The 22,945-nt window shown below is 41.6% G+C and overlaps 1 protein-coding gene across 2 annotated transcripts in view; it reads right to left on the bottom strand.

Moving 5' to 3' along the window:
• The window catches only part of Myo1d (myosin ID), a 299,308-nt gene extending 281,886 nt beyond the window's left edge, over positions 1 to 17,422 (bottom strand). For both annotated transcript variants that reach the window (XM_013016551.1, XM_013016552.1), the window contains exon 1: positions 17,320 to 17,422. In XM_013016551.1, the coding sequence (XP_012872005.1) occupies positions 17,320 to 17,414 (95 nt within the window). In that variant the 5' untranslated portion in view covers positions 17,415 to 17,422. The remainder of the gene's footprint in view (positions 1 to 17,319) is intronic.
• Positions 17,423 to 22,945: the final 5,523 nt, after the last annotated feature.

Genomic DNA, 22,945 nt, shown 5'->3' with positions numbered 1-22,945 from the left:
AAGAGCTTTCCTGTACAGAATCTCTCCAATCCATACCCAGGGCCTCAAGCTTGCCCCCCTCTTCATCCAACTTATGCTCCCATGCCCTCTCTGGGTCCCTGTGGCTCCCCTCTGCCCTAACACACATACCTACTTTGCTATGTCTCAAACTAATGGCTTTGGGACCAAATTCTTCACACACACAAAAAGAAACAGAGGACAACTTTCTCTTCACTTTTACCCCTGCCATAAATCCTGTCTTCTGAGGTCTCCCAAAATAAATACTATCAATTCATACTCAAGTATTTGAGGTTAGTTATCATGTCCCATATCTTATTTGTTCTGTCTTTAAATGACACAATTTCAAGTATGTCCCATCACATGGAAATTATCTTCCTTTTTTTTTTGCCTTGTCAGTATTGGAACAGCTTGAAGTCAGGCCTTGCACTCTTGCTTAGCTTTTTTACTGAAGGACAGAACTCTACCACTTGAGCTCTACTTCCACTTTCTTTTCGCTGGCTAAATGGACGTAAGAATTTGTCAGATTTGCCTGTTCACAATGGCTTCAAATCTTGATCCTCAGATCTCAGCCTCCTGAGTAGTTACGATTATAGGTATAAGCCAAGGGCAATTAAGCATTTTTTCCCCTTAATGAGCAGAATTCTATTGTGTAAAAGCATAGAGAAGAACTTTAATTGCCTATTATTATATTCCTTCCCTAAAATTTCTTGCTCTCTAACTTTGTTCTAACATTAACTCCCTTCTACACAGCCAGATAGCGCAGTGCAATCTAGTCCTATCTTTTCCCCCACCCCCCTTTTTTGTGATACTGGAGTTGGAATGCAGGGTCTCATGCTTATAAGGCAGATACTCTACCACTTGAGCTATGTCACCAGTCCCTTTTTGCTTTAGTTTTATCCTAGATGGTGTCTTGTGTGTGTTTTTTTCTTTGACAAGCAATCTTTCTACCTATGCCCCACAATAACTGGGACCACCAATGCCCACCACCATGCCCACCTTGGGTTTGAAATGAGGTCTTACTTATAGGACTGTAATCCCAACCTAGCCTGAGCTCCCAATTACCCTAAATCAACCATAATAAGCACTCTCTCTCTCTCTTTTTTAACCAATGAGAGATTTAGTTATGAGCTAATAGCCAAATGCTGACCAATGAAACCTATGAGGGTTTCATTGGGGGAGAGGGGAGATCCCTAAAAGAGTAGCACACGACAAGCAGGCATCACCCCTCCTTCCTCTTGAGGTGACTGTGGACAGGATTGCTGTAAAGATCTGCCACTAGTATGAGGAAGCAAGCAGCACAACTAGACACACAGGGCCAAGGGAGGCACAGATAGGGGAAGGCAAAGCTCTTACAGAGTCTCTAGACCTCTTAATTGCATGAGATAGAGTGTTTCCTTTCTATTTAAAACAGTTCAGTCAGGTCTTTTTAGCTGAAGCCAAGAGCATTCTGATACAAAGTGATACTGGGAACAAGTCATCCCTCTAGGAGAGGTGGAGGAGGCACTTCCAACTCTATTTCTCTGAACCCCTCCGGGTCAATGTTTATACATAATATAGACTACGTTGATACATAGTATAGACAAGAGTATGTATCAGTGTTGATAGATTACATGGTATCAATGTATCAACCCTCAAGTTGTCCATTGCTTATCTTTACAATGTTACTTTCTATTTGTAATGTTGAGTCCTTGCCTTTTCATTGTTACTCTCCATTGTTTCAAATTGTCCAGATATTTTATGCTTCTTCTTCTTCTTCTTTTATTTATTTATTTTTTTTGTCGGTCGTGGGGCTTGAACTCTGGGCCTGGGCGTTGTCCTTCAGCTCTTCAGCTCAAGGCGAGCGCTCTACCACTTGAGCTACAGCGCCACTTCCATCCAGATATTTTAAAGTAACATTCCTTCAAAGTAGAATAAAAGGAATTTGGGTTGCTAATTGATTGCAAATCACAAAGCTATGAACAGAGGAAAAATCAGTGCAAAGCTAGGAGACAGTTCATTTCTGTCTTTGTATTACATTACTATACCAGTGAGGAGTCTTGATGAATCATGTACTGTGTTTCTAACTTCATGCATTTGTACAATAGTGAGAAACCTCAAGGATCTCTTCTGGCATTAAAATTCTATGACTCAGAGACTTCATTATAGAGAATTCACAGCTCAGAATTCCTCTCTAGCTTGAAGCATAAAAATAAGTAATCTTCCCAAATCAGTTTGTAGCTTAATACCAAGATTCACTTATTTCAAATCAACAAAATACTTATTTCAGAACAAACAAACAAAAAACCCAGCTTCATTACACTAGAGAACAAATCAGGCCTGTATTTACATTTATTATTACTAAAGGAATAAAGTAAAAAGGAATCCCCAAATCTGCATTCAATTTTCCAACTTTACAAAAACAAACATTCAGAACAGCTACCAGACCTGGGAGATTTTGGCAAGAAAACTCAAGAAACATATTTAAAAGTATGTTGTCACCCTGCTGCTGCCATCTTGTTGCAAGATGTGTACAGCCCTTTAATTGCTTCCCAGTGCACTTAGAGTCTGAATCCCTCATTTCTCAAGCCCTTCAGCAAGCATGGATCCTAGTTAGTCACCATTACTTGTCCCCACTTTGCCTGCTACACTCTGCCTGGAAACTCCAGCCTCATTAGGTGCCTATTGGTTCTAAAACACACCAAAGATCTATCTAAATGTATTTCTTTCTCTGTTATACATATATGATTCAGTCTGCTTGGCCTGGATCCTTCCTTACCTGGCTTTCCCACTCTACCCCTACTCTACCTATCCTCATCCTTCTGATCTCTGTCAGCTTCCCCAGAAAATGTCTTCTGTGGCATGCTCACACACTCATGTTCAAGTCACATCTACTTCCTGTGTGGGAATCCTGTTTTTCCCCTTGATTGGAGTTAGTTTCATATGTAATTATTCTTTTATATTGCCTGTTTAATATGTCCATCTCCCTGCCTCCCACCCCCAAACACACACTGATTGAGGGTCATGTCTGTTTGGGTCACTCCTGAAGACATGGTGGCTATCATACTTTCAAAGACAACTTATTGACCTGGAAAAAACTGAAAATATTATGCTGTATCAGAAACAGTTCACAAAATTATGTACTTTGTAACCATAAAGATTTCAACACTTAAAATATACACACTTTTATATGCATATAAAAGAGTATAAGGAAAATACATTGATGTATTAATAAGTGATAAGATTATACTGTTTGAATGAAGAATCTGGAGACAGAAGGAAAAATAAATATAGTGATGATGTGGTCCATCATTTTATTTTATTTATTTTTTTAGGGGGGGTCCGGTCATGGGGCCTGAACTCTGGGCCTGGGTGCTGTCCCTCAGCTCTTCAGCTCAAGGCTAGCGCTCTACCACTTGAGCCACAGAGCCACTTCCAGCTTTTTTCTTTTTTCTTATGTTTGCTGAGGAATCAAACTCAGAGCCTCAGGCATGCAAGACAAGCGCTCTACCACTGAGCCACTTTCCCAGCCCTGGTCCATCATTTTAATAGGATAAAATAACAGAAAACTTGTTGTAATGATGAAAAGTAATGTGTGTATCAAAGAAATTGAGCTGGTACCAGTGGCTCATGCTTGTAACCTTAACTACTCAAGAGGCTGAGATCTGAGGATCTTGGTTTAAAGCCAGACGGGTGATGAAAGTCTGTGATACTCTTATCTCCAATTAACCACCAAAATGCCAGAAGTGGAGCTGTCGTTCAAATGGTAGACTGCTAACCTTGAGCACAAAAACTCAGGGATAGTGTCCAGGCCCTGAATTCAAGCCCCAGGACAGGCAAAAAGAAAATAAAAGAAAAAAAGAAATTGACTTAATGTCTATAACAGAGCTATGACCATGACTAACTGAATGCTGTATTTGTTAACAAGCCAGTCGGCTCCCATTGCAGACATCCCCTTTTTAGCTTCAACAGAACAAATTACCCTGAAGGATGAAAACAAATTACCCTGAGATACTGGTTGCTAACCTGGCTGGCTATGTACAATAATCACCAGGGTATGAATAAGGCTCAGTAAACCACAATCTCTATGAGATGGGGCCTAGGCAGGCTCTTAAAAGCTCAATAATTCTGAAACAAAGCTAGACTTACAAAAAAAACATATCAATTTAGACTAAATCAAGTCATAAAGTGTTATTTTTCAGTAAAAATTTCAAATAAAACTGGAACTTAAAAGTAGAGAAGCCTACCACAAATCAACAGCCATCAAAGTACATACAACATGGACAAATTCACTCATCATACTTTGGTTTGTTCAATCACACACATAATTCAAATACCAAGGGCAGCAATAAGTTTTAGAGTAGCACCTTACCTACTTAGAACTCAGCCTTGGCCTACTTTGCTTTTCCATCCAAAGACATCAAAACAATCAGGAACTTTTTTTTTAACAGCACACAAAAAAACCCTAGGAATCTTAAAACTCATGCATGTCCTAGGATTGATAAACACAGATCAACCTCTCAGTCTTATCAGAACATAATAACTGTTTTCCTCTTTACTGTTCTGATGAGCTCAGCTGATTACCAAAACCCAGAGCAGACTAGATTTGTAAATTAAGAGAGGAAAATTCATAGTGAAGCACACTGAAAAAAAATTATAGACTTATCTATATGCTCTAAAGACTAAATTATTGAGATCAATTTAGCATGAAACAAAATATAACACTTACCTCAATAAATACCAAAGACAAGTAAACAATTGTTCATAATTATGGTCATGATGATCTAAGTCATTAAAAAGTTAACTGCATTCTATAGTTCCCTTATGGATCAAAAAATGGAAGTGCATTAGCATCTGAGTATCCACAATGTGTTAAACAAAAAACAAGCCACGTATTACCATTTTTTTGTTGCTTCATATTCTTTTTATTTATTGTTATTATAAAGTTAATATACAGAGGGGTTACAGTTACGTGAGTCAGGTAATGAGTACAACTATTCTTTTTGAAGCATGTCTCCCCTCCCCTCACTCTCTTCCAGTTTTTTATTCTCTCATTTGATATAATAACCTTGCAATGTAAAAAACAGTCCCATTTTAAGACTAGGACATAAGGTCTCTAAGAAGTGAATTAAGTCATATATGATTCTGTACATATATTTGATCTATAACTGAAATATTTCCTTTGTTCACTATTTTATACTGCCCTCCACTTTTTTTTAATAATTCTGATTGGAAGTACTTCTAAGTTTTATGAAGATAAAACCCTCAAGAAAACAACTGTCTATAACAGCATGCTACTTTTTTTAATGTGATCATTTGGGTGTTTTTTTCCCCAAATGAAGAATTATTTTTCCCATTGAACCCCAAAAGCATGTAGAAGTACAGATGCTCTGCTTAAAACAGCAGAGAGCAGATGGCCAGAATGCATACTCCACCCTGCCTGGAATCCACGACTGCTCCTCAGGTACCTCCACACTCAGGGACACCATAGACACAACCTTTTTTTTTTTGGTTCATGGGGCCTGAACTCTGGGCCTGGGTGCTGTCCTTCAGCTCTTCAGCTCAAGGCTAGCGCTCTACCACTTGAGCCACAGTGCCATTTCTGGCTTTTTTTCTTTTTGCTTATGTGGTGCTGAGGAATCGAACCCAGGGCCTCAGGCATGCAAGGCAAGCACTCTACCACTGAGCCACTTTCGCAGCCCCAACACAACCTTTTAAGCAGCACCAATGTAAACGAGCAGTCACTGGTTCTTCTGTTTAAAAAGCATGTGCCTGATACTCAACAAATGATACAAGACTTCATAAAGCTTTCCACATTGTAGTGAAAAGTTATGAGTATGGAAGAAATATAGTTAACTCACTGAGGTGAGCAACAACAGAAGACTTCAGCTAAAGTGGGTTCTCCTTCCATTTTCCTCCACACACTCCCCCCCCCCCGCCTTATCATGTGGTATTAGGCTTCATATATCTGAGTTCTACCAATCTTTTTAAAGAAGACTGGCCATTTCAGAAAGATCCTACATAAACATACCTAAAATACAACAAATGCATAGTTCAGTAAGGAATACTCTGCATTTATTTATCCACATTGATAGAAGCAAAAACACTGTGTACTTAGCGCTTGGCAATAGCCTTTGGAGATAAGACTTTGTCTTGCCCTTAGGACTAAGAGAGGGAGGAACATAGAGTGATAGATAGGATAGCTTGAATGTGATAGAAGACTTCCCATGATTGTTCTCATTGACATTTCAACCAGTTGACTCCCCCCCTCTCCTTTTCTTAAGGTGGTACTTGTGTTTGGTAGGTAGGTGCTCTAAATAAGCCATGCCTCAACCTCTGTTTTTGCTGATTATTTTGAGATAGGATCTAGCTTCCTGCTGGGCAGATCCAACTATGTTAGGCTTCCTATTGCAGCCAGGATAACAAGGATTGGCACTGGGCACTGAATGCAGCTCTCAGCTGCTGAGAAGGGAGTCTCATGAACTTTTCTGGTCAGGATGGCTTCAAATCACAATCCTAATTTCAGCTTCTTAAGTAGCTAGAATTATAGGTATGAGCCATTGGTACCCAGTTCTATACTCCATTATTGGAGCCTTTAAAAGGTTTTCTTATTAATCAAAGGAATTTAGGAAAGGATGGCAGAATTGGCAAAGGAAAAATCTCTCCTCACTTTTACCCTGACATAAATCCTTCTGAGTTCTTGTGGAATAAATACTAACAATTCGTATTCAAGTTATTTGTGGTTAGTTGTCATGCCCTATATCTTGTCACTCCTTAAATTACACAATTTCAAATATCCCCCATCATTTCTCCAAAAATGAAAATTTACTTCCTCCACTCTAAATGGATCTCACTGGGCAAGAGAAAGAAAATAACTGGACTAAGCCAGTTTGCACTGATGTGCATTAGACATATCTAGGTTTCTAAGAAGATTCATATAAACCCAATTCAATCTCTGAGAGGAAGAACTGGGGCAGCATAAGACAGGAATGAAAAAAGTACAGACAATGGGGGGGTGGTATTTTTGAGCAATGGAAGCTGCTAACAACATGGTCAGCCCACTCACACTAAGAGTGAATGGAAACAAGAAAAGCGGGCCAGAAAAGCTCAGGCCAGAGGGTAGTTATTTCCAAATGAGAGACATCTCCACTTGAGAAAGGTCTGCTCACATTGTGCCTCTTTCAAAGCATGTTCTAACCACTCACACTCCCAATCTTCCCTTTCTGAATTCTCTCTGAACTGTAATAGATACACATATGCAACTCTTAATTATATTGTCATCAATTCCTTAAAAAATATGGTATGTTGTTTCCTTCTCTCTGGGGAGTCCTTAGAATGATGAGCTGTCTACACTATTTATTTGGGCTCAGTTACATTTCACTTTATATTAGTCTACTTATAAATGTATCCTTTACTTCTAATTAAGCTACTCTTCAAAAGTGACTTTAGCAAGTAAACCACATGAAAGTACTCCACACCATGCTAGCACATAGCAAGAATTCAAGTCATTACTAGCTATTATAAAAGCCATATAAATCATATAAATCTATAATTAAGAAAATTATACACACAGTATTGGGGATTGAAACTCCAGGGCCTTAAGTGCTTATCCCATGAACCATGCCCCTAACCCTTTTGTTTTTGTTATTGAGACTGGGGTCTTTTTAACTTTGCTCAAGCCAACCTGGAATTCACAATTCTCTGGCTCCATCTTCCAAGGAGCTGAGATTATGGGCATACACCACCATGCCTGGCTTAGATCTGTACTTAAAGCTCAACACATAGCTACAGTACCTAAATTTAAGGACTAGTGTCACCAACTTTCATGGATGCATAGAATATAACAAGGAGAAAAAAGTATTTTGTAAGTTTTAAATATGACCAGCAGATTTAACTTACAGTTAATGGAAAGTCAGCTATCTAGTCCCCACTAGATGGACTGAGTCATAGCTGCAGGAGAATGCAATGGCATAGTCTAGTCTCCAGAGCAGCACAGCAACGGATGCGGGAGAACCATAAAATGGGCCATTTAGCTATAGGTGGGAATGTCAGTGAGCAACTTTCCACATAAAGCTAATTCACAGTGCAGATAAGTCACACAGATTGTTAAGTAAACACAGTTCTATCCCAGAATGCTTTTTTTGTCTCAAAGTTAAACAAAAAGATAAAGCTTGTCTCTTTAATGTGAAAGTCAATTCCTTCAGAACTTATAATGAAACTAACCAGTAGCAACTTCTAAGTGCTTGAATTTACTCACATCTGGCTCTATTTGGGAGCTAAACACAGCAGAAGTCAGGGTCAAGAAATGACCCTGAATAAAAATAGCCTTGGAAATCTGTCATGGTGCAGGAAAGGAAACAAGGCGGCAGGGTGATTCACTCCAAATGGCAGCTCCAAAACCCAAATTCTCATTTTTGTCCCAATATGAAGCCAATGTACAAAACAGGCACAGAGCAAACTGTCCTTTCCAAAAAGCTTCCAAAAGAAATTGCCAAAGAATTTCACATGGAAGCCAAAAAGATTTAGTGTGCCATTCACCTCACCTATAAATCTAACTAGAACTACTTCTAACTAGGGGTCTGAACAATTGTAGATTTACATTTGCTTGAAGACCACCCAGGGTCTCTAGGGCTTTTTCCCTATCAAGCAAGAGAAATCCTTTGTTGCATTGAATTTTCCACATGTTCAAAGTCTTTTTTTTAAAATTACAGAAGTACCATGATGAGGGTGTGCATGCTATATTTCTATTAATTCTTTATCTCACCGTACCTCTCCTGATGCAATTAAGTTGTATTAAGTATAATACATTTTGAAATAGTATGATTTTTTTAATTAAGAATTTTACTAGGAAGTGGCGCTGTAGCTCAAGTGGTAGAGCGCTCGCCTTGAGCTGAAGAGCTGAGGGACAGTGCCCAGGCCGAGAGTTCAAGCCCCACGGCCAACAACAACAAAAAAAACTTATTTGCCGGGCACTGGTGGCTCACGCCTGTAATCCTAGCTACTCAGGAGGCCGAGATCTGAGGATTGTGGTTCAAAGCCAGCCCGGGCAGGAGAGACCGTGAGACTCCTATCTCCAATAAACCACCAGAAAACCGGAAGTGGCGCTATAGCTCAAGTGGTAGAGCGCTCGCCTTGAGCTGAAGAGCTGAGGGACAGCACCCAGGCCCAGAGTTCAAGCCCCACGACCGACAAAAAAAAAAAAAGAATTTTACTAGATGAAGAACAATCAGCCAACATTTGACTTCTTTGTCAACTAAGTTTGCTACACTGAGTACACAGGTCCCAAATTCTGCAACATGACTGAAAACATACAAGGACCAAAGGAAGATTTGCTTTGCACCCATTCATTTGCACTTACCTCTTTCAAAGCCGTCTCATTTAGCATTCATACTTTACATTCTTTTCTTAAATATGGTGGCCTACAACAGCACTGAGTTTCAAAGTATCAGAAAACTCACACCTATTTCTGCTCAAATTACTCTGAAGATCTCATGAACTGCTGAAGAAGCAGGGATGCAGATATTAACAACAAAATGTGTAACTTCCCTAATACTTATGAACATGTGTCTGTGTATACTGGGCCACAGAGTATAATTAACCTTGTCTGGGGATTCGGAAATACTTCTCAGACCAGTCTTGAAGGATGAATAAGAGTGTGACAGGCAGGAAATGAGGACAGAGATTAGGGATGGAGGACATTCCAGGGAATAAGAATAGTCTGGGCTAGTGGTTCTCAACTGGGGGCCATTTTTTATTCACATCAGGGGACATTTGGCCATGTCTGGAGACATTTTTGATGACTATAAATGAAAGGGAAGAGATGTTCCTGGGTAGAGGCCAGAACTTCTTCTAAACATCCTACAGGGAACAGGACAGTCCCAAGGTAGAGGTAAAAAGAAAGACGCAAACTGGGGGGTATAGGTAAGTGGTAGAGCATTTGCCCAGCATGCACCAGGCCCTAGGTCCAATCATCAACCCCACAAAAATAATAATAGAAGCTCCATGTAGCTTTGGCAGACACAATACTTCAAATGGTTGTGTCTATGGAAGAGGAAAGCAGGAAGAATTAGTTTTCTAAGAAGCCACAGCTAATCAGTTGCTTTAATTCTCAAAACAAGAAACAAGTAAAATTAGGAAACGGGACCTCTGGGAGCCTAACATATATTTCCTTGTCCTATGAAATGAAGAGCACATCACAGGAATATTGTCCTCAGCTCAGGTCCACTCCTAAACAAGAGGTTATGTTATGGGTAAGGAACACAGAAAGAACAAGGTGTCCCATGCAGCTCACCTGGGTGGACTCTCAATTAGAGGGATGTGAACCTGATGTCTGCTGAAAGAACTCAAGGACAAAAATTGCTCAAGCTAGAAGAGAGACTAGGGATTCCTTATCCCAAATGAAAGTGGCTGCAAAGAAAGTAGAACACTGTGGGGAAGTAAGGGTTCAGGATTTAAGTGGACATCAGGTTTGTAGGCAGGGGCCATTTAAAAACTTTTTAATTGTTATTATAAAGGTGATATACAGAGGGGTCACAGTTATATAAGTTAGGTAAAGAGTACATTTTTTTTGTTAATGCCACCCCTTCCCTCACTCTCTCCAAGAGGACTCATTCCTGATCATAACACAGGAGGTACTTGAATAGAAACCTTACTCCTGGGGCACAGACCACTGAGAAATGGAATGAGCAATTTAACATCACCACCATCTCCTCTCCTCTACCAAAAGGAAAAAGAATTAAGTAGAACAACTTCTACCCCAGTAAGAGATTTCTGGGATGGAAAGAAGGCAACTCTCCAGACGCTAGCAAATTTTGTTATAAAAGCAAGAAAGACATATCAAAACTTCTACATAACTCACACTAACCCACATCATTCCTTTAACATTGACTTAACACACCTCCGCCCCCCCCCCTCCACCCCGCTCCAATGTTCTGTTTTTAAAGATAGTAAGGATATAGAGGACAGGGCACCAATGGCTCATACCTGTAATCTAGCTACATGGGAAGCAGAGATTCAAAAGATTATAGTTTAAGGTCAGACTGGGTAGAAAAGCCACTAAGACCACTTCTTAACCAAGAGCTGGGCATTTTGGTATATGCCTATCATCCTAGCTATGTAGAAGCATGAGACCAGAAGGACCATAGTTCCAGGCCAGCCCTTGAAGAAAAGTCCACAAGACTTCATCTCAGGGGAAGAAACTGAGCGTGGCTGCAACATGCCTGCCATCAGGCAGGAAGATACTATCTCAAAAATAACCAGCAAGAAAGAAAACTGAAGGTGTGACTCGGCAGTAGAGTACTTGCCTACTAAATGTGAGGCCCTGAGTTCAGAACCTGGCACCAGTAAGAGAATAAAAAGAATAGGGGAAATTATACCCATTGTAGCAAATGTTTAAATAAAACTCAGGAGAAAATAATAGAATAAGATTTTCTTTTTTTATTTCCTATTGGTGTTGCCAAGGATCAAATCTGGGGTCTTACAGGTGCTAGCCAGAAAATTCTCTGAATTACATCTATAACCTCAAGAGAAAATGCTGTAAAAGCTCTTTTGTTTTGTGCCAGTCCTGTGGCTTGAACTCAGGGCCTAGGTGCTGTCCCTGAGCCTTTTTACTCAAGGCTAGCACCCTACAACTTGAACTACAGCTCCACTTACAGCTCTTTTGGTATTTAATTGGAATAACAGTTTCATGGACTTTTGTGCCTGGTCTGGCTTCAAACAGTGATCCTCAGATCTCAGCCTCCTGAGTAGCTCAGATTTCAGGTGTGAGCCACCAGTGTCCAGCTATATACACTTCTTAAAAAGTAACTGAAACATTCTCTCCCTCCCTCCGCCTTCCTCTCCTTTCTCTTCCCCCCTTCTTTTTTCCTTCCCCCTTTATCTCCCTCTCTCTCCCCTCCACTCTATTCCCTCTCCCCCACCTCCAAAAACTAGATTCACAAAAGAAGGTGATTTGTGCCCAGCATTGTGCCAGAAATTATCGGTGGGGAAAATTAAAATCAAGTTTCAATGGCACAGAGCCTTGAAATAACTGTAGCCTTTGGTGCTTCATTGTATATGACTATAAATAAAGGAAGGGGCCCTTTCAGAAGAGCCATGTGGAAAACAGGTACAGGTCATTCTGGACTAGAAAGTGTGAGCAAGAACCATCAGGTACACATGGGAATTTTACTTGCATACCCATTGCTACCCACAGGTGGAATGAATATATTCCATTTCACCTACCAACAACCACAAATATGTGCGGATCATAACCTGGCATTCAGGAGATGAAAGCACTTCAACATCATCTCCTAGCACCTTATGATGATGCAGTGTTGGTATGTACTTAATCTGCTTCTGCAAACAAAGTAAAACAAATATTCAAGATCAAAACAGACAAATTCATGTGGCTGTTTGTTGGGATGGGGATATGTTAGAGTAAATCTGAACTATGAAGAGAGAGGACCGTTTTAGGCCAGGTTGGGATATACACAGCTGGAAAAAAAAAAAAAGGTGTGTGTGGGGGGTGGGGGGTGTTAACTTTGCCTGGGACTGTGTTTACAACAGGGAATCAACTACACTTAACAAAGTTAATCAAGACAATCACTTTTCTGTCTAGTGAGAACTACAGATAATTCTAAGTTGTCAAGTGCACACACAGATGAGATACAAATATATACACACATCTGAATAATCCTGACTGATGTGGTGGTTTGGGTGTCAGGGTAAACCCAGAAACCTGGACAAGAGCAAGTATGCTAATGAGACTTAGTGATTCTTCCCAAAGATTCCCCAACACCATCCCCTTCCCTATAGACTTGGAGGCGTATTCATTATCATTCAGGCAGAGTTAGTTTTCAGGCCACCATCCTCTGCCCAGGCCACTTTATCCACCTGGAATGTTCTCCACCCATGTAGACAAACACTACCCATTCTCTGGGACTCAGCTTCTCCTCTCCTCCTTTGTATGGTATTTCTGAGTCAACTTGTGGCATCTTTCCCTCTTCTGAACTTCCAGAGTTTTATAATTACTTGGCAAATAAACACCTAGGCTCTAGTCAGCTTCTCTCTTCTGTTGTTTATTTTTAACCAATAGAAACTGTCACCTTTCTTCTCTTTGAGGTACAAAAGGCACATTTTATTCATACGTCTTTGGATCTATCCATCTCATCCTCAGAGTACCTCAAGCAAAGTAAAACTAAAATAATGTAGTTTAGGACTGCATAAATATTCCACCTTTTAAATAGTAGAATTAAATATTTTGACATATGTAGGACAGAAGTTAGAGTCACCTTAGTTATCTAACAACAGCCTAACCTGTTGCAACAACAACAAAAAAATCCATTCTAATTGTTCTCCCTCAATTTTCTTGAAAAAAAAAAAGCCACAGGATTGGGGTAGAACATTTGCCTAGCATGCACAAGGCCCTGGGCTATATCATCAGCACTGCTGAAAAAAAATTATTATTTTTTGGTCGTTCATGGGGTCTGAACTCTGGACCTGGGCACTGTCCATCAGCTCTTCAGCTCAAGGCTAGCGCTCTAACACTTAAGCCACAGTGCCACTTCTAGCTATTTCTGCTTATGTGGTGCTGAGGAATTGACCTCAGAGTCTCATGCATGCAAGGTAAGTACTCTACCACTGAGCCACCTTCCCAGCCCCCAAATTAAAAAAAAATTAAAGCCATAAGGATAGTTCTATAACAGTTAGACTCTAAGCTTTTAAATCCCTCTTTCTTTCCTTTACTCCCTCTTTCCACTTCCTTCTCTCCCTCCTTTCTTATCTTTCTTTCTGATTTTTTTTCCAAGACAGGATCTCACTTTGTACTATAGGCTGGCCTCAAACTTCTGATCCTTCTGCCTCAGCCTCTTGAGCTCTAAGATTATAGACATGTGCTATGTTCCTGGTTTAAGCCTTCAATTTCAAATTTGGATAATTCTGCTGGGTTCTGAAAAATGTCATCTAGACATGACATCTGGAGGTTAAAATAAATGGCTTCATATCCAACTATCATTATAATGCCTTTGTGCAATATGTATTTAATAAAAGTACTTAGTCTGATAAACGGAGATAACTATAAACTGAGTGACTAAATTATTAAGAATTTTTAAAGCATACAAGTTTCTTTCATAGGAAAAGGGATAGAATCTCAAATAATCTTGAATATGCCTCATCTATGAAATTACTATTTAATGTCTGTCTCATGAGCACTTGAGAACACTTTTAAGCAACATGGCTAGGAAGTGTTTCCCATTCACAAATATTTGAAATTACATATATTAACTAAAATAACCCTCAAGACAACCCAAATTCTTTAGATAGTGACACTAAGAGATTTGAGTAGTTTGTCCATAGACCACAGCAAGAAAATGTTAGAAATAGAAATTGAATCTCAATAATCTGACTCTTAACCATTGTTGTAACTATTATTGGTTAAGCTGGCATAGCGTTATGCCATTTTGATTAATATGGTATTTGAAGTCATTTCTATAAAAGTTAGGTATCCAAACTTTGGTCAAAATGTAACATGCAAGCCAGGCATGATATCTCATGCCTACAATCCCTAGAAAGCTTAGGCAGGAGGATAGTTATAGAATAGGTCTGCACATAACAAGACCTTATATAAAAGGGGGGGGGGTGGGCAGGGAGTGCAGCTCAAGTGGTAGAGCACCTGCCTAGCAAGCACAAGGCCTTGAGTTCAAACTCCAGTTGTAGCGTCCCGAAAGGTAACATGCTATCATAATGGTGTGAACATATAAATCTGATTCCAGTTGCCCCTCTGCATCTCTTGCTCTGCATCCTTCAAACAACAGAATGTCAAAAATACGTGGAGAAGCCAGGCACCTGGAGCTCATGCCTGTAATCCTAGCTACTCAGGAGGCTGAAATCTGAGGATTGCAATTTGAAACCAGCCTGGGCAGGTAAATCCCAGAGACTCTTATTTCCAATAAACTACTTAGAAAAAGCCGGAGCAGTTCTGTGGCTTAAGTAGTAGACAGCCTTAAGCAAAAGCAGTTTAGGGACAGTCCCCAAGCCTCCAGAGTTCAAGCCCCAGGTTTGGAGGCAGGGGCTTGGAGAAAAAATTGTGTCTATGCTGAACATGTATGAACACTGACTTTTGTCGTTATTTCCCAAATAATATACAACTACTCCCACGTTGTATTCAGTATTATAAGTAATCTAGCAATGCTTTTAGATACACAGAAGAGGCTGGGGATGTAGCTCCGTGGTAGAGCACTTGTCTAGCACGCACAAGGCCCTAAGTTCGATTCCAAGTACTGAAAAGTTATATGTATATGTATATAATGTATGTATACATACATAAAGATGTGCACAAGCTATATGGAAATACATTAGTCCTCTATTACCCAAAAATTCACTTCCTGCAATTTGTTATATGCAGTCAGCAAAGGTGAGAATAACTATGAGGGAGAAGCTCATTCACATAACTTTATATTATAGCATACTGCTACAGTAGTTATATTTTATTATTAGTTATTATCTTACTGTGTCTAACTTGTGAATAAATGTTATAAATGTGTAAATACAGGAAAAACATGTAATTCTATTTGGGATTTGAGGCATACACGGGAAAGTAGGAGTCTCTTGAAATGAACCCCTTCAATGTAGACATAAAAGGACTACTTTACTATATTATTTGGCCTCCAACTCAAAACACTCCCTGTCCCCACACATATCCTTTTCAGCTGCTGGAGTAGCTGGGATTACAGGTGCCTAAGGCTTGACTAAGTCTCAGATTTTAGACTCTGCAGGGAGTGAGTCCTGGAACCCAAAATGTTAATAAAAAACAATAAAAATAAAAAGCAACTATATAGCAGGATGCAACACTTTATTCAGAAAGATACAGTACAACTCAGACCATCTAACCTTGGAAAACTTAGAATCCTAGCACCTGAGCACTGAAAGAAATCCAGGAGATCCTCATGTTTTACAAATTAGGAAACTAGCCCATGCATCAACTCAAGGTCAGATTATGGGAGACAGGTGTAACACTCAACCTGTGCTCCTGCTCTACTACCACTCTGCCTCTGGGACAAGACCGAGGATGCCTGATCAAGAACAGATGAAATCATGTGGTTTGCAATTGCAAAGATTAAACCGGTTTGTGTGTTTGTTTGTGTGTGGGTGTGTGTGTCAGAGAGAGAGAGAGTAAGACAGAGACAGAGAAAGACACAGAGAGAAAGAGACAGAGAGAGAGCAAGAGAGACACACACAGAGAGAGAATTCTGAAATTAGGGTTGGCAGTGGTAACTAATATGAAGTGGTGTTAGTTAAGCATCCAACACTTTTTAAGTTGAGGGAGTGATTGTCTCACTATAAACTTTACAAGAAATGAGGCAAAGCTTCCAGGAAAAATACACCCAAGTCCCTGCAAAAAAAAAAAAAAAGAACAAGAAAGAAAGAAAAGAAAACACAAAACACACACACAAAAAGAACCAAAAACGTGAGCTATTCTGAAATTCCCTTAACTGTACTCTTTTAAAAGTCGAACTGCTTTCGAGTCCTGCTTAGACACAACCACATGCATTTGTTCTAAGACAAATTCATGGGGGAAGCCCACGCTGGGGCCTTTGGAGTTGTCACTACCTTCCCTAGGATGTCAGTCACACAAGGGCTCCATCTATAACTCCTGGACAAGAAAAAAAAAAAAAGCAACCAAACTGAAACCGTGAACGCCTTGTCAATTTCAGACCGTTTACTTTGGCACTGGCCAAGTCCTCGCAGTCTCTTCGATGTCTGGAAACGTGTCTAATTACGTTGAGTAAGTAACTTAAAAAAAAAAAAAGAAGAAGAAGCCAGTGGCCAGGAATGGACAACTCAGGGATCATCCCACAGCATCTTGAACGATGATAATGGCATGGACCCACGCCAGGTAAAGCGAGCAGAAGAAAAGCAGCAAGTATGAAACGGTGCGTGGGGGGGGATACACCGCCAGCTTCTCCCCCCCCTCGGGGGTGGGGTGGGGGCCGAGCCGACGCTCCCCCCAAAGTTTCTCTTTTCCTTCACTTGGGTTTCCATGAGGTCACAGGGCCCCGCCCACAGCCCTCACCTGGCGCGGGGCGGGCCGGGGCGGGGCCCGACTCTCACCTCCGAACTCAGCTGTTCCCCCCCCCACGACACCCACCCACGGCCTCTCCGGAAAGGCCCGGCACGCCCCCCCATCCCCACGCCGCGCGCGCCCCAGCGGCGTCCTCTCTGTCCCCGGAAGGCGCGACCCCTGTCACCGCCCTGGGGCGGCCGCGCGCCCCCCCGCGTGGCGTCCCCGCGCCTCAGCAGCACCGGGAAAGCTAAGTCCCGCACCCACCCACCCCACGCCCGGTGCGCAGCCACCCCGCCCCTCACCTGAGCCGGAGGTTGGCCATGAACTCGGGCATGGTGACGGTGTCCATCAGCACGAAGTCCGCCTTGCCGAACTCCAGGCTCTCCTGCTCCGCCATGGTGCCGGCCCCGCGGGCTGAGGGGGGACGGTGAGGGGGGAGGTGGGCGCAGGCCCGGCTCAGGTGGGCGCGCTCGGGCCGCGGGGGCCGCTGCGGAGGCCCGGGGACAGCTCGGGCGGGGCCGGGGCGGGGCCGCTCGCTGAGGAGCTGCGGGGGATCCCGGACTGACCGAGTCTACCGCCGCCGCGCCTCGGCGCTCTCCAGGACCCGCGCGGCTCCCGGAGGGTGCAGCCGACGGTTTCCGCTTCTCTGGTGGTGGCTGCCCTGCCCGGCGTGTTGGGGGGCCAAGGAACCGAGACGGAGACGACGGCGGCGGCTGGTCCCGCCTCTGGCCTTGGTCTCGCCCGGCTCCGCCCCGCCCGGGCCTCTCTGGCTCCGCCCCCTTCGGAGGAGCCCGCCCCCCCCCCGCCCTCGTCCCGTCTCAGCTCAGCCACCGCCTCCTCACCTGGATGGCGCGCACGCGCGGGACGGGGGCGCGCCTCGGGTTAGCCGCAGTGGTTGGATCGCAGCGCCCCCTTGGGACCAACATTGGAATGTCAGGCGGAGGAAGGTGCAGCCGCTTTAAGTCCACTAGTTGGAATCAGGTTTCTAGAATAAAACCCGCCTTCTGCCCTGGCCTGCTAAATGACAACAAATGCTCACGCATTACCCATCTTTGAAGTGCTGGCTCAAGCGCAGATGATAATAATAGCTAGCGCTTTGAGGTCACCAAAAATTGCACAGTGCTATTCTAAGTGCTTTACTGAATTTGTCACAGCTAAGAAGAGGAGATGCTGCAACTTCAGACAGGTCATTTGACTTACGAGCCCCAGCATTCAGTCACATAGGGAGAACTGCTTCCATTCCTGGTGATCCACTTTCTCTTCTCATCCGAATGAGTCAACAAATGTTATCTTGTCATTAAACATTTTAATACACATATCATCACCTCTTTAGGATTATTGTAGGCCTCTGGCACTTGAAATTATGTCCTTAATTTCTCTTTTTTTATTGTGAAAATATTGTACAGAGGGGTTACAATTACATGAGCAAGATAATGAGTACATTTCTTATCAAGCATTGTAGCCTCCTCCTTTGTTTCCCCTTCCCATCCCATCCTCCCCCTGCCCCCAATGTCCTTAATTTCTTGATATCCCTTTTGGTGCCCATCACTTGTGCCTTGCACAAGTTAAGTATGAAATCTGTCCTGGCTGAAGGCAATGAATTGCATTATAAGTGGTATCCAGTTATAGCTACATTAGGTGGCTTTGGAGAATTTTTTTAAAACAATGAATGCATTTTTCCCAATGAAAAAGACATCCTAAGGCATCCATACCTTTCTTGCTCTGTGCTTCCATTAGGACCATCTTCTCTTGCAAAATCTAGGAGGAAATCTAGAGCTCTGCAAGGACCTGGCTGGGCTTCAGCTCCCTGGCTGAATTTGAGATGAGTAAACTAGACTGAAGGACCTTGTTCAATGCCTTCTACAGTTGCCAGCAACCCACACCTGCCAAGAGAGAGAAAGGCAGCTTGATCACCTTCAAGGAGCACCTCTGCCATTAGAAAACCACCCCAGCCCCTGGCACAGGCTGAGGTAGCTGGGCTGCAGTCTGGCTACCACGAACAGTTTTGCTTCTTTAGAATATACTTGTATGGATCCCAATGTCCTCAGTTGTGGGAATAAGAGCTCTGGGCTAGACACTCCCAAGGTAGGATTGTCTAATGTCATTTGTGTGTGTGTGTGTGTGTGTGTGTGTGTGTGTATCAGTGGTTAAGCATGCAGGTGCAAAGAGTATGCCTATGGTCCTAAAATGTTTACATTGGTGTGCTTTACCATAGCAGAACTAAGCTTCACAAAAGGGAAAGAAATAGATATCAAATTCTGTGTAGTTTGTAGCAACCAAGGAACACACCCAAAAACCAATTGTTAAGTAGATGTATGTGTTGTCTGTGAGATCTGGGTTGATAAAGACTCCTAAGTACCAGGAAGAGATATTAAGGATTGCAGATGAGGAGAGCATTGCAGAAACTGTTTGGGGGTGGAAACCATAGAGGGATATTGTGCCTTTTTTATACCCAAATAAAGAGAACTTTGTTATAATCAATATCTTTCAAAGAAGCTCCAAATAGGAAATAAAATGCATGCTATGTACCAAAGGTATTTTTTTAATTAATTTATGAATGTGACTGTCCCAAAAGCTCACTATTGATTCCAGTTTAATTGTGTGTGTGTGTGTGTGTGTGTGTTGGCTGTACAATATTGAGAAAATTCTGATATACATGGTTCCCTTGCAATTTGTTACTTGTATAAGTTTACATTCAGCCCTTTAAGGCATGCAACTTTATTAATCAATGGCCACACTTATACCAAGTCCAAATACATGCCGACAAAGCAGAGGAGACTAAGCAATGTGTTCTGCATTCCAACAAAGTAAACTAGAGAAGTTTATCTCACGATTAATCTCCTTTGTGATAAAAGTTGAACAGAAACACATCTGGCTATGTATGTTTCTTACATGGTTTCAGATAGATTTTTTTAAAAACCACAAAAGTTCCCATTATCAATAAGACCCACTGACACTGTAAATTTCCTGGTGTGATCTCCTACAAAAGATACAATCCTGCTTACCTGCTTATTATAACACACACACACACACACACACACACACACACACACACACACACACACACGAGCTGAATGGAGTCATGAAGAAACAGCAAATAAATCCACTTCAAACAACAGCCTACAAAATGATGTTTAGTCTGTGCTCTTCCAAAGTATCATTGGTGAGAAAGGCAAAAAGACTGAGACCTGGTATTATTAAAGACAAACAAGGAGACATCACTGCTAGTGGTAATGTGTAATCCTCTACTGGACCTTGGACCAGGAAAAGGTAAAGAGTAATTATTGGGACAACTCGTGAAAGCAAATGCATATTAGACAGTACTATAGTGTCAATGTTAGTAATCTGATCCTTGGAACTGGTATTCTTTAAGAGAATATTCATGTTTTAACCCATACCTTCTGAAAGTATTTAGGAGTAAAAGATATGAGATCTGTTTGATAAAAATCACAGCAATCATGTTAGTAATCTGAATCTGATCTTTGGAACTGGTATTCTTTAAGAGAATATTCATGTTTTAACCCATACCTTCTGAAAGTATTTAGGAGTAAAAGATATGAGATCTGTTTGATAAAAATCACAGCAATCATCATGAGATGAAGAGAAGAAGAGGACAATATGTGGAGAGATATAAATGAACAAAGCAAATGTTAACAATTGGTAAAGTAATTAAATAAGTAGTAGTTTTTGTATTACACTCAAAACTTTTCTGAAACTATTTTTCAATACAGAAGTTGAAAAATCAAATAACTCAAGACTCTTAGGAAATTTTTAAGTTTATTTGGGAAATATTAAATGACACTTAACAATGAAAGTCAAGCCCAAAGTCTGCAGATCTTCCAGAACTGAAGACTCAGCAGGCACTTTGAAAGCTCTGATCCAGGTATCTGTTAGCTCAGATAGGATAGATAGGCTAGGAGATCATAAACACTGAATGGCAATTCTACCAACAAAAATAAGTAAATGCTTGCTTTAGCTGATAAATATACCTTTGTACACCATCCTGTTCTCTGCCTGAACTTGTTTAACTTACAGTTCCCAATCCTCAACCTTACAGTTTAGCTAACTTCAGCTCACCCATTCCCTCCCATCTTCAACCTCACTTCTTCCAGGATGCCTTCCATGGTCTCCTGAGTCAGAATTGGCTATCCCTTCCCTTCTCCCCTCCCATCCACCCTCCCATCCACCCTCCCTCCCCCCACCAGCATTTTTAAAATGCCACTCCTATTAGAACGGAGAATGGTCTTGAGCCTGTTGACTAGTTTTTAAGGGCCTTGAGGTCTGGAAGCTCTCTTAATAAGTACTTGCTTGATAAATAAGTGTGGAATGGTCTGTGTGAATCTGGAGATCACGTAATAAGTTGTAAAGCCACTCCCTTGTTAGATTTTCTCTTCATGAAAATTAGTCATTGAGCCAGGCACTGGTGGCTCATGCCTGTAATCCTAGCTACTCAGGAGGCTGAGATCTGAGGATCACAGTTCAAAGCCAGCCTGGTCAGGAAAGGCTATGAAACACTTATCTCCAATAAACCAGCAGAAAAGCTGGAAGTGACCCTGTGGCTCAAGTGGTAGAGCACTAGCCTTTTGCTGAAGAGCTGAGGGACCATGCTCAGGCCCAGAGTTAAAGCCCCATGACTGACAAAAAGAAAAAGAAAAAAGAAAAAAAAAGAAAATTAGTCATTGCATACTGAATTTGCCTCACTTGCATTTCCTGCCCCAGAAGCAAATATCAGGGCTACACATACTTCTCCTCGGGCCAATGCCTATGTTCACACTGTCCAAAATCTGCTGTTCTGAAACCCTTCTAGAGTGGCCTGCTGCTGTGTCTGCTCTGGGTTATCAGTGACAAATCGACTCTGAATGTTCTACTGTGAGTATTTGCTCCCTTCTATTTCCCAGCATGCTCTGGACAGCCCCACCTTCCTTTTATCTCCCTTGACCCAGGGTTCTGCATTCAAGGAAGATAATTCTTTCAGCATGAGTCTACTAACATGGAAACAAGAAGACCAGGAAAAATAGTCACACAGAATATTCAAAGGGCATTTTAAAGCTATTTGATAAGCACATATTATTATAGAGCAGAAATAGTAAGGCAAATTTGCATTGCAAAGTAATTTTACCATGTACATACAGAAACAAGTTTTACATAGTATTACAAACATATTGCCTCCTTATACATGGAGGATGCTAGATTTGAACTAAGAATGATACAACAAAGATAGTGTATGTGTTCTTTGTGGTTTCTAAAGCTTATGTTTTAAAAGTGGAAACACACCCTTTCTGATGTCATTGATGACCTTTTGCCTACCTCTAGACCTCTTTTCATACCCACAGCATCCTGACACTCCATGAACATCTTACAGGACAAAGAAAATGGAATTTCACGGTGGAGGAGGTACTGATGTAACCCACTCTCCAAGTCCAGAGAGTGACCTTAAGTTCTTATATATTTAGGGCTGGAAATGTAGCTTAGCATGCATGAAGCCCTGGGTTCAATTCCTCAGTACCACATAAATGGAAAAGGCTGGAAGTGGTGATGTGCTTCAATTGGTAAAGTGCTAGCCTTGAGAAAAGAAGCTCAGGGACAGTGTTGAGGCCCTAAGTTCAAACCCCAGGACTGGCAAAAAAAAAAAAAAAGACCTTATACGTCTCACCTCCAGAGTTATTAAAGACAGGTGGGCCAGGGCCAGTTAAGAAGTGACTCTGAATCCTAAGGATTTCTTTTTTCAATTCTTATTGGTGGTCCAGCTGTGCTTACTTGTAACAATGTTCACTTAGGGCTGGAGTCTGTCTCTGGCTCTTTGAAATAACTGTGATAACCCAGAAAAGTTGATCAGACTAAATCTAGAGGAAGTTGGGATGTGTGAGCTGAACATGGAGAGGAGATGGAGGAGGAGGAAGGAAAAGACAGAAGGAGCCACCATTTAGG

This window comes from Dipodomys ordii, unplaced genomic scaffold (assembly GCF_000151885.1).
Source record: "Dipodomys ordii isolate 6190 unplaced genomic scaffold, Dord_2.0 Scaffold31, whole genome shotgun sequence".
Taxonomy (NCBI): domain Eukaryota; kingdom Metazoa; phylum Chordata; class Mammalia; order Rodentia; family Heteromyidae; genus Dipodomys; species Dipodomys ordii.
The sequence above is the reverse complement of the archived record's forward strand: the minus strand, read 5'-3'. Positions and strand labels throughout refer to the sequence as shown.